The sequence below is a fragment of the Cherax quadricarinatus genome, chromosome 54, assembly GCF_038502225.1.
Source record: "Cherax quadricarinatus isolate ZL_2023a chromosome 54, ASM3850222v1, whole genome shotgun sequence".
Taxonomy (NCBI): Eukaryota; Metazoa; Arthropoda; class Malacostraca; order Decapoda; family Parastacidae; genus Cherax; species Cherax quadricarinatus.
The window spans coordinates 13674713-13686330 of record NC_091345.1 but is presented as its reverse complement, the minus strand read 5'-3'; the positions used below and the strand labels follow the sequence as shown (position 1 = coordinate 13686330).

The following is an 11618-nucleotide window of genomic DNA, read 5'->3' as shown; positions in this document are numbered from 1 at the left end:
GGTACTCTCCCGGCCCAGATCTTTGTTGTTGTTGGTTCACCGGTACTCTCCCGGCCCAGATCTTTGTTGTTGTTGGTTCACCGGTACTCTCCCGGCCCAGATCTTTATTGTTGTTGGTTCACCGGTACTCTCCCGGCCCAGATCTTTGTTGTTGTTGGTTCACCGGTACTCTCCCGGCCCAGATCTTTATTGTTGTTGGTTCACCGGTACTCTCCCGGCCCAGATCTTTGTTGTTGTTGGTTCACCGGTACTCTCCCGGCCCAGATCTTTGTTGTTGTTGGTTCACCGGTACTCTCCCGGCCCAGATCTTTGTTGTTGTTGGTTCACCGGTACTCTCCCGGCCCAGATCTTTGTTGTTGTTGGTTCACCGGTACTCTCCCGGCCCAGATCTTTGTTGTTGTTGGTTCACCGGTACTCTCCCGGCCCAGATCTTTGTTGTTGTTGGTTCACCGGTACTCTCCCGGCCCAGATCTTTGTTGTTGTTGGTTCACCGGTACTCTCCCGGCCCAGATCTTTGTTGTTGTTGGTTCACCGGTACTCTCCCGGCCCAGATCTTTGTTGTTGTTGGTTCACCGGTACTCTCCCGGCCCAGATCTTTGTTGTTGTTGGTTCACCAGTACTCTCCCGGCCCAGATCTTTTTTGTTGTTGGTTCACCGGTACTCTCCCGGCCCAGATCTTTGTTGTTGTTGGTTCACCGGTACTCTCCCGGCCCAGATCTTTGTTGTTGTTGGTTCACCGGTACTCTCCCGGCCCAGATCTTTGTTGTTGTTGGTTCACCGGTACTCTCCCGGCCCAGATCTTTGTTGTTGTTGGTTCACCGGTACTCTCCCGGCCCAGATCTTTGTTGTTGTTGGTTCACCGGTACTCTCCCGGCCCAGATCTTTGTTGTTGTTGGTTCACCGGTACTCTCCCGGCCCAGATCTTTGTTGTTGTTGGTTCACCGGTACTCTCCCGGCCCAGATCTTTGTTGTTGTTGGTTCACCGGTACTCTCCCGGCCCAGATCTTTGTTGTTGTTGGTTCACCGGTACTCTCCCGGCCCAGATCTTTGTTGTTCTTGGTTCACCGGTACTCTCCCGGCCCAGATCTTTGTTGTTGTTGGTTCACCGGTACTCTCCCGGCCCAGATCTTTGTTGTTGTTGGTTCACCGGTACTCTCCCGGCCCAGATCTTTGTTGTTGTTGGTTCACCGGTACTCTCCCGGCCCAGATCTTTATTGTTCTTGGTTCACCGGTACTCTCCCGGCCCAGATCTTTATTGTTGTTGGTTCACCGGTACTCTCCCGGCCCAGATCTTCGCACACTAGGGTACTTTACTTTTGAAGATTATAGGATTATTTTTTCTCACTCAATTCCTTATTAATATATACTAATGTTTATTATAATAATAATTACTGGTGCACACGTGTGTTTGTATGTGCGTACTTGTTTACTGGTGCACACGTGTGTTTGTATGTGCGTACTTGTTTACTGGTGCACACGTGTGTTTGTATGTACGTACTTGTTTACTGGTGCACACGTGTGTTTGTATGTGCGTACTTGTTTACTGGTGCACACGTGTGTTTGTATGTGCGTACTTGTTTACTGGTGCACACGTGTGTTTGTATGTGCGTACTTGTTTACTGGTGCACACGTGTGTTCGTATGTGCTGTTTACTGGTGCACACGTGTGTTTGTATGTGCGTACTTGTTTACTGGTACACGTGTCAGGGGACTTGTCACTAGGCTACACGGGGGGCGTACACTAGGCTACACGGGGGGGGTCACTAGGCTACACGGGGGTCACTAAGCTACACGGGGGGGTTCACTAGGGGGGGGTCACTAGGCTACACGGGGGGGTCACTAAGCTACACGGGGGGTCACTAGGCTACACGGGGGGGGGGTAGTCACTAGGCTACACGGGGGGTCACTAGGCTACACGGGGGGGGAGTCACTAGGCTACACGGGGGGGTCACTAGGCTACACGGGGGTTCACTAGGGGGGGGTCACTAGGCTACACGGGGGGTCACTAGGCTACACGGGGGGAGTCACTAGGCTACACGGGGGGGTCACTAGGCTACACGGGGGGTCACTAGGCTACACGGGGGGTCACTAGGCTACACGGGGGGGTCACTAGGCTACACACTAGGCTACACGGGGGGTCACTAGGCTACACAACTCTTCTGGAGTTTACCTGGAGATATTTAGATAATTTACTAAACATTATCAGGGTTACCACTATCTATCTCCTGGTACTGAAATAGGGAGAGAGAGATGGTATAGCATACAACCAGCAGGGCGAGACACTGAGACTTTAGACACTAACCAAAATTAACCACAAATAGGCAAGTGATGTCGTCTGCACAACAATGGAGGTTCCTGCTGGTCGGCTGCTATCAACTCCTTCAATTTTGTAACTCCTTCAGGAACTTTATCATGCATTCAAGTTTTTATTTTCTTTTTCTTTTAAGACTTGGTATTCCCTCTTTTTTCTTTAGTACAGTATTATGGTCATAACAAGTCTGATGATGTTAGCTACATTCACAACACCAACAGCTGGGGATTGACTAATTTTTTCTTACTTTCAGTATTTACTTAATCACTCTTTTATGACCTTATCACTACACTGCTGTTATAACCAACTAACATATGTATTTGTTAATATTTCAGATCACACCGTTAACCCAATTAACTGTTTGGATATTTTGTGTCAACACTGCAGCCAGCAGCCTGATCAGCTGACTGCTACCCTCCCTCACTCACAATTCATTCAAATTTAAATTGTAAAATTCTTGATCTTATCACATTATTCGCACTCTTGAAAGCTATTACACTCTTGTAGGTATGTTCACTGATTCACTCACGTACGATGACCGCTAATAATATCTTAGGACAGCCACTAGAACGCTAAATCCTGGGAGCACTATTCAGCGATACTGCTTCACGTGTGTGTGTGTGTGTGTGTGTGTGTGTGTGTGTGTGTGTGTGTGTGTGTGTGTGTGTGTGTGTGTGTGTGTGTCTCTCTCTCTCTCTCTCTCTCTCTCTCTCTCTCTCTCTCTCTCTCTCTCTCTCTCTCTCTCTCTCTCTCTCTCTCTCTCTCTCTCTCTCTCTCTCTCTCTCTCTCTCTCTCTCTCTTGCACAACCATGTGGCGGGTCTCACTCTCTCCTGGGTTCTCTTCTATTTTGCTCCGACTATCTTCTATTGTGCCATAACTATCTTCTATTGTGCCATAACTATCTTCTGTTGTGCCATAACTATCTTCCGTTGTGCCATAATTATCTTCTATTGTGCCATAACTATCTTCCGTTGTGCCATAACTACCTTCTATTGTGCTATAACTATCTTCTGTTGTGCAATAACTATCTTCTATCGTGCCATAACTATCTTCGATTGTACCATAACTATCTTCCGTTGTGCCATAACTATCTTCTATTGTGCCATAACTATCTTCTATTGTGCCATAACTATCTTCTATTGTGCCATAACTATCTTCCCTTGTGCCATAACTATCTTCTATTGTGCCATAACTTTCTTCTATTGTGCCATAACTATCTTCTATTGTGCCATAACTATCTTCTATTGTGCCATAACTATCTTCTATTGTGCCATAACTATCTTCCCTTGTGCCAAAACTATCTTCTATTGTGCCATAACTATCTTCCCTTGTGCCAAAACTATCTTCTATTGTGCCATAACTATCTTCTATTGTGCCATAACTATCTTCTATTGTTCCATAACTATCTTCTATTGTGCCATAACCATCTTCTATTGTGCCATAACTATCTTCTATTGTGCCATAACTATCTTCTATTGTGCCATAACTATCTTCCCTTGTGCCAAAACTATCTTCTATTGTGCCATAACTATCTTCTATTGTGCCATAACTATCTTCTATTGTTCCATAACTATCTTCTATTGTGCCATAACCATCTTCTATTGTGCCATAACTATCTTCTATTGTGCCATAACTATCTTCTATTGTGCCATAACTATCTTCTATTGTGCCATAACTATCTTCTATTGTGCCATAATTATCTTCTATTGTGCCATAACTATCTTCTATTGTGCCATAACTATCTTCCGTTGTGCCATAACTATCTTCTATTGAACCATAACTATCTTCTCTTGTGCCATAATAATCTTCTATTGTGCCATAACTATCTTCTATTGTGCCATAACTATCTTCCGTTGTGCCATAACTACCTTCTATTGTGCCATAACTATCTTCCGTTGTGCAATAACTATCTTCTATTGTGCCATAACTGTCTTCCATTGTGCCATAACTATCTTCTATTGTGCCATAACTATCTTCTTTTATGTCATAACTATCTTCTATTGCACCATAACTGTCTTCCCTTGTGCCATAACTATCTTCTATTGTGCCATAACTATATTCTATTGTGCCATAACTATCTTCTATTGTGCCATAATTATCTTCTATTGTGCCATAACTATCTTCCGTTGCGCCATAATTATCTTCCGTTGTGCCATAAATATCTTCTATTGTGCCATAACTATCTTCCATTGTGCCATAACTATCTTCTATTGTGCCATAACTATCTTCTATTGTGCCATAACTATCTTCTATTGTGCCATAACTATCTTCCGTTGTGCCATAACTACCTTCTATTGTGCCATAACTATCTTCCGTTGTGCAATAACTATCTGCTATTGTGCCATAACTATCTTCTATTGCACCATAACTGTCTTCCATTGTGCCATAACTATCTTCTATTGTGCCATAACTATCTTCTTTTGTGTCATAACTATCTTCTATTGTGCCATAACTATCTTCTATTGTGCCATAACTATCTTCTATTGTGCCATAACTATCTTCTATTGTGCCATAACTATCTTCTATTGTGCCATAATTATCTTCTATTGTGCCATAACTATCTTCCGTTGTGCCATAATTATCTTCCGTTGTGCCATAACTATCTTCTATTGTGCCATAACTATCTTCCATTGTGCCATAACTATCTTCTATTGTGCCATAACTATCTTCTATTGTGCCATAACTATCTTCTATTGTGCCATAACTATCTTCCGTTGTGCCATAACTATCTTCTATTGTGCCATAACTATCTTCTGTTGTGCCATAACTATCTTTTATTGTGCCATAACTATCTTCTATTGTGCCATAACTATCTTCTATTGTGCCATAACTATCTTCCGTTGTGCAATAACTATCTTCTATTGTGCCGTAACTATCTTCCATTGTGCCATAACTATCTTCTATTGTGCCATAACTATCTTCTATTGTGCCATAAATAACTTCCATTGTACCATAACTATCTTCTATTGTGCCATAACTATCTTCTATTGTGCCATAACTATCTTCTATTGTGCCATAACTATCTTCTATTGTGCCATAACTATCTTCCATTGTGCCATAACTATCTTCTGTTGTGCCATAATATATCTTCCATTGTGCCATAACTATCTTCTATTGTGCCATAACTATCTTCTATTGTGCCATAACTGTCTTCTATTGTGCCATAACTATCTTCCATTGTGCCATAACTATCTTCTGTTGTGCCATAACTATCTTCTGTTGTGCCATAATATATCTTCCATTGTGCCATAACTATCTTCTATTGTGCCATAACTACCTTCTATTGTGCCATAACTATCTTCCGTTGTGCCATAACTATCTTCTATTTTGCCATAACCATCTTCCATTGCGCCATAACTATCTTCTGTTGTGCCATAACTATCTTCCATTGTGCCATAACTATCTTCTATTGTGCCATAACTATCTTTTATTGTGCCATAAGTATCTTCCATTGTGCCATAACTATCTTCTATTGTGCCATAACTATCTTGTATTGTGCCATAACTATCTTTCGTTGTGCCATAACTATCTGCTACTGTGCCATAACTATCTTCTATTGTGCCATAACTGTCTTCTATTGTGCCATAACTATCTTCTATTGTGCCATAACTATCTTCTATTGTGCCATAACTATCTTCTGTTGTGCCATAACTATCTTCTGTTGTGCCATAACTATCTTCCATTGCGCCATAACTATCTTCTGTTGCGCCATAACTATCTTCTGTTGTGCCATAACTATCTTCTCTTGTGCCATAATATATCTTCCATTGTGCCATAACTATCTTCTGTTGTGCCATAACTATCTGCTATTGTGCCATAACTATCTTCTATTGTGCCATAACTATGTTCCATTGCGCCATAACTATCTTCTATTGTGCCATAACTATCTTCTATTGTGCCATAACTATCTTCTGTTGTGCCATAACTACCTTTTATTTTGCCATAACTATCTTCTATTGTGCCATAACTATCTTCTATTGTGCCATAACTATCTTCTATTATGCCATAACTATCTTCTATTGTGCCATAGCTATCTTTTATTGTACCAAAACTATCTTCTGTTGTGCTATAACTATTTTCCGTTGTGTCATAACTATCTTCTATTGTGCCATAACTATTTTCCGTTGTGTCATAACTATCTTCTATTGTGCCATAACTATCTTCTATTGTGCCATAACTATCTTCCATTGTGCCATAACTATCTGCTACTGTGCCATAACTATCTTCTATTGTGCCATAACTATCTTCTATTGTGCCATAACTATCTTCTATTGTGCCATAACTATCTTCTATTGTGCCATAACTATCTTCTATTGTGCCATAACTATCTTCTTTTGTGCCATAACTATCTTCTATTGTGCCATAACTATCTTCTATTGTGCCATAACTATCTTTTTTTGTGCCATAACCATCTTCTATTGTGCCATAACTATCTTCTATTGTGCCATAACTATCTTCTATTGTGCCATAACTACCTTCTGTTGTGCCATAACTATCTTCTATTGTGCCATAACTATCTTCCGTTGTGCCATAACTATCTTCCGTTGTGCCATAACTATCTTCTATTGTGCCATAACTATCTTCCGTTGTGCCATAACTATCTTCTATTGTGCCATAACTATCTTCCGTTGTGCCATAACTATCTTCCGTTGTGCCATAACTATCTTCTATTGTGCCATAACTATCTTCTGTTGTGCCATAACTATCTTCTGTTAATAAGACACAAGAATAACACTTTATTTTATTATCGGAAAGTTTCGCCCTCAGCAGTTAGTTTCTTCAGTCGAATATAGAGGCGGCAGAAGCTGCCTTGACGTAGTAGTATTGAGGTGGTCAGTTCCTCGGCTTTGACGTAGTAGTATTGAGGTGATCAGTTCCTCGGCTTTGACGTAGTAGTATTGAGGTGATCAGTCCCTCGGCTTTGACGTAGTAGTATTGAGGTGATCAGTTCCTCGGCTTTGACGTAGTAGTATTGAGGTGATCAGTCCCTCGGCTTTGACTTAGTAGTATTGAGGTGGTCAGTCCCTCGGCTTTGACGTAGTAGTATTGGGGTGGTCAGTCCCTCGGCTTTGACGTAGTAGTATTGGGGTGATCAGTCCCTCGGCTTTGACGTAGTAGTATTGGGGTGATCAGTCCCTCGGCTTTGACGTAGTAGTATTGAGGTGATCAGTTCCTCGGCTTTGACGTAGTAGTATTGAGGTGATCAGTCCCTCGGCTTTGACATAGTAGTATTGAGGTGATCAGTTCCTCGGCTTTGACGTAGTAGTATTGAGGTGATCAGTCCCTCGGCTTTGACTTAGTAGTATTGAGGTGGTCAGTCCCTCGGCTTTGACGTAGTAGTATTGGGGTGGTCAGTCCCTCGGCTTTGACGTAGTAGTATTGGGGTGATCAGTAACTCGGCTTTGACGTAGTAGTATTGAGGTGGTCAGTCCCTCGGCTTTGACGTAGTAGTATTGGGGTGGTCAGTCCCTCGGCTTTGACGTAGTAGTATTGGGGTGGTCAGTCCCTCGGCTTTGACGTAGTAGTATTGGGGTGGTCAATCCCTCGGCTTTGACGTAGTAGTATTGAGGTGGTCAGTCCCTCGACCTTGACGTAGTAGCATTGAGGTGGTCACTCCCTCGACCTTGACGTAATAGTATTGAGGTGGTCACTCCCTCGACCTTGACGTAATAGTATTGAGGTGGTCAGTCCCTCGGCCTTGACGTAATAGTATTGAGGTGGTCACTCCCTCGACCTTGACGTAATAGTATTGAGGTGGTCAGTCCCTCGACCTTGACGTAATAGTATTGAGGTGGTCACTCCCTCGACCTTGACGTAATAGTATTGAGGTGGTCACTCCCTCGACCTTGACGTAATAGTATTGAGGTGGTCACTCCCTCGACCTTGACGTAATAGTATTGAGGTGGTCAGTCCCTCGGCCTTGACGTAATAGTATTGAGGTGGTCAGTCCCTCGACCTTGACGTAATAGTATTGAGGTGGTCACTCCCTCGACCTTGACGTAATAGTATTGAGGTGGTCACTCCCTCGACCTTGACGTAATAGTATTGAGGTGGTCAGTCCCTCGGCCTTGACGTAATAGTATTGAGGTGGTCAGTCCCTCGGCCTTGACGTAGTACTATTGTGGTCAGTCTCTCGACCTTGACGTAATAGTATTAAGGTGGTCAGTCCCTCGGACTTGACGTAATAGTATTGAGGTGGTCAGTCCCTCGGCCTTGACGTAATAGTATTGAGGTTGTCAGTCCCTCGGCCTTGACGTAATAGTAATGAGGTGGTCAGTCCCTCGGCCTTGACGTAATAGTATTGAGGTGGTCACTCCCTCGGCCTTGACGTAGTACTATTGTGGTCAGTCTCTCGGCCTTGACGTAATAGTAATGAGGTGGTCAGTCCCTCGGCCTTGACGTAATAGTATTGAGGTGGTCAGTCCCTCGGCCTTGACGTAGTACTATTGTGGTCAGTCTCTCGGCCTTGACGTAATAGTAATGAGGTGGTCAGTCCCTCGGCCTTGACGTAATAGTATTGAGGTGGTCAGTCCCTCGGCCTTGACGTAGTAGTATTGAGGTGGTCAGTCCCTCGGCCTTGACGTAATAGTATTGAGGTGGTCAGTCCCTCGGCCTTGACGTAGTAGTATTGAGGTGGTCAGTCCCTCGGCCTTGACGTAATAGTATTGAGGTGGTCAGTCCCTCGGATTTGACGTAATAGTATTGAGGTGGTCAGTCCCTCGGACTTGACGTAATAGTATTGAAGTGGTCAGTCCCTCGGACTTGACGTAATAATATTGAGGTGGTCAGTCCCTCGGCCTTGACGTAGTAGTATTGAGGTGGTCAGTCCCTCGGCCTTGACGTAATAGTATTGAGGTGGTCAGTCCCTCGGCCTTGACGTAATAGTATTGAGGTGGTCAGTCCCTCGGACTTGACGTAATAATATTGAGGTGGTCAGTCCCTCTGCCTTGACGTAGTAGTATTGAGGTGGTCAGTCCCTCGGCCTTGACGTAATAGTATTGAGGTGGTCAGTCTCTCCTCCTTTACGTAGTAGTATTGAAGTGGTCAGTCCCTCGGACTTGACGTAATAATATTGAGGTGGTCAGTCCCTCGGCCTTGACGTAGTAGTATTGAGGTGGTCAGTCCCTCGGCCTTGACGTAACAGTATTGAGGTTGTCAGTCCCTCGGCCTTGACGTAATAGTATTGAGGTGGTCAGTACCTCCGACTTGACGTAATAGTATTGAGGTGGTCAGTCCCTCGGCCTTGACGTAATAGTATTGAGGTGGTCAGTCCTCGGCTTGACGTAACGGTATTGGAGGTTGTCAGTCCTCGGCCTTGACGTAATAGTATTGAGGTGGTCAGTACCTCCGACTTGACGTAATAGTATTGAGGTCAGTCCCTCGGCCTTGACGTAATAGTATTGAGGTGGTCAGTCCCTCGGCCTTGACGTAGTAGTATTGAGGTGGTCAGTCCCTCGGCCTTGACGTAGTAGTATTGAGGTGGTCAGTCCCTCGGCCTTGACGTAATAGTATTGAGGTGGTCAGTCCCTCCGACTTGACGTAATAGTATTGAGGTGGTCAGTCCCTCGGCCTTGACGTAGTAATATTGAGGTGGTCAGTCCCTCGGCCTTGACGTAATAGTATTGAGGTGGTCAGTCCCTCGGCCTTGACGTAGTAGTATTGAGGTGGTCAGTCCCTCGGCCTTGACGTAATAGTATTGAGGTGGTCAGTCCCTCGGCCTTGACGTAGTAGTATTGAGGTGGTCAGTCCCTCGGCCTTGTCGTAATAGTATTGAGGTGGTCAGTCCCTCGGAGTTGACGTAGTAGTATTGAGGTGGTCAGTCCCTCGGACTTGACGTAGTAGTATTGAGGTGGTCAGTCCCTCGGACTTGACGTAGTAGTATTGAGGTGGTCAGTCCCTCGGACTTGAGACAGTCTGAACTGCCGTTGGTGTTCCGTTAGTTTTGACCTGTTGTACCATCCTCTTATAATGTTTCTGTTTGTTTTGCTTCTTTGTACCATCCTGTTGCTCTTGTTCCCATCTTGTACTATCATAAGGTTCTCTGTTATCACTGTTGTTCCCTTCTAGTCTCACTATCTCCTTCCTGCCATCTTATTTCTCGTCAATTCCTCATCTACCCCCTTTCTTCTTTTATTTTATCTTCCTCTTCTTCCATTATTGTCTTCACGTGTTACTTCGTAACTTTTATTGCTTATATATACGAGTTAAAGTTGCAATTGTCTTATGTAATTTTGTACTATTTTGCCAATCTTAATGTGCATAGAGTAGATATTTTCTTCTTCTTCTTCTTCTTCTTCTTCTTCTTCTTCTTCTTCTTCTTCTTCTTCTTCTTCTTCTTCTTCTTCTTCTTCTTCTTCTTCTTCTTCTTCTTCTTCTTCTTCTTCTTCTTCTTCTTCTTCTTCTTCTTCTTCTTCTTCTTCTTCTTCTTCTTCTTCTTTTTCTTCTTCTTCTTCTTCTTCTTCTTCTTCTTTTTTTTTTTTATTATTTTTTTTTTTTTTTTCTTTCTTCTTCTTCTTCTTCTTCTTCTTCTTCTTCTTCTTCTTCTTCTTCTTCTTCTTCTTCTTCTTCTTCTTCTTCTTCTTCTTCTTCGTCTTCTTCTTCTTCTTCTTCTTCTTCTTCTTCTTCTTCTTCTTCTTCTTCTTCTTCTTCTTCTTCTTCTTCTTCTTCTTCTTCTTCTTCTTTTTCTTCTTCTTCTTCTTCTTTTTTCTTTTCTTCTTCTTCTTCTTCTTCTTCTTCTTCTTCTTCTTCTTTTTCTTCTTCTTCTTCTTCTTCTTCTTCTTCTTCTTCTTCTTCTTCTTCTTCTTCGTCTTCTTCTTCTTCTTCTTCTTCTTCTTCTTCTTCTTCTTCTTCTTCTTCTTCTTCATCTTCTTCTTCTTCTTCTTCTTCTTCTTCTTCTTCTTCTTCTTCTTCTTCTTCTTCTTCTTCTTCTTCTTCTTCTTCTTCTCCTTCTTCTTCTTCTTTTTCTTCTTTTTCTTCTTCTTCTCCTTCTTCTTCTTCTTCATCTTCTTCTTCTTCTTCTTCTTCTTCTTCTTCTTCTTCTTCTTCTTCTTCTTCTTCTTCTTCTTCTTCTTCTTCTTCTTCTTCTTCTTCTTCTTCTTCATCTTCATCTTCTTCTTCTTCTTCTTCTTCTTCTTCTTGTTTCGTGGTTCCTTCCTGTCTCCTCCGCCATGTTGTAAACAGAGAGTTGTTTCATCTCTCTTTCCATTATAATATCTTGAAACTGATAAAAGTTTTCCTGACTTCAGTAATCTTTCGTATAAATTCACCGTCTCGTATATTTTAGGACACTCACATATGTAGCTCATTC

At 42.8% G+C, this 11618-nt stretch overlaps 1 protein-coding gene across 1 annotated transcript; it reads left to right on the top strand.

Annotated features, from left to right (window-relative positions):
• Positions 1-10660: 10660 nt before the first annotated feature.
• Positions 10661-11354, top strand: LOC138854294 (uncharacterized; the record flags this gene model as incomplete). The annotated part of the gene is made up of 2 exons (XM_070096522.1): positions 10661-10740; positions 10814-11354. Coding segments are annotated over 2 exons (621 nt in total), but the record flags the coding sequence as incomplete, so codon positions are not given.
• Positions 11355-11618: the final 264 nt, after the last annotated feature.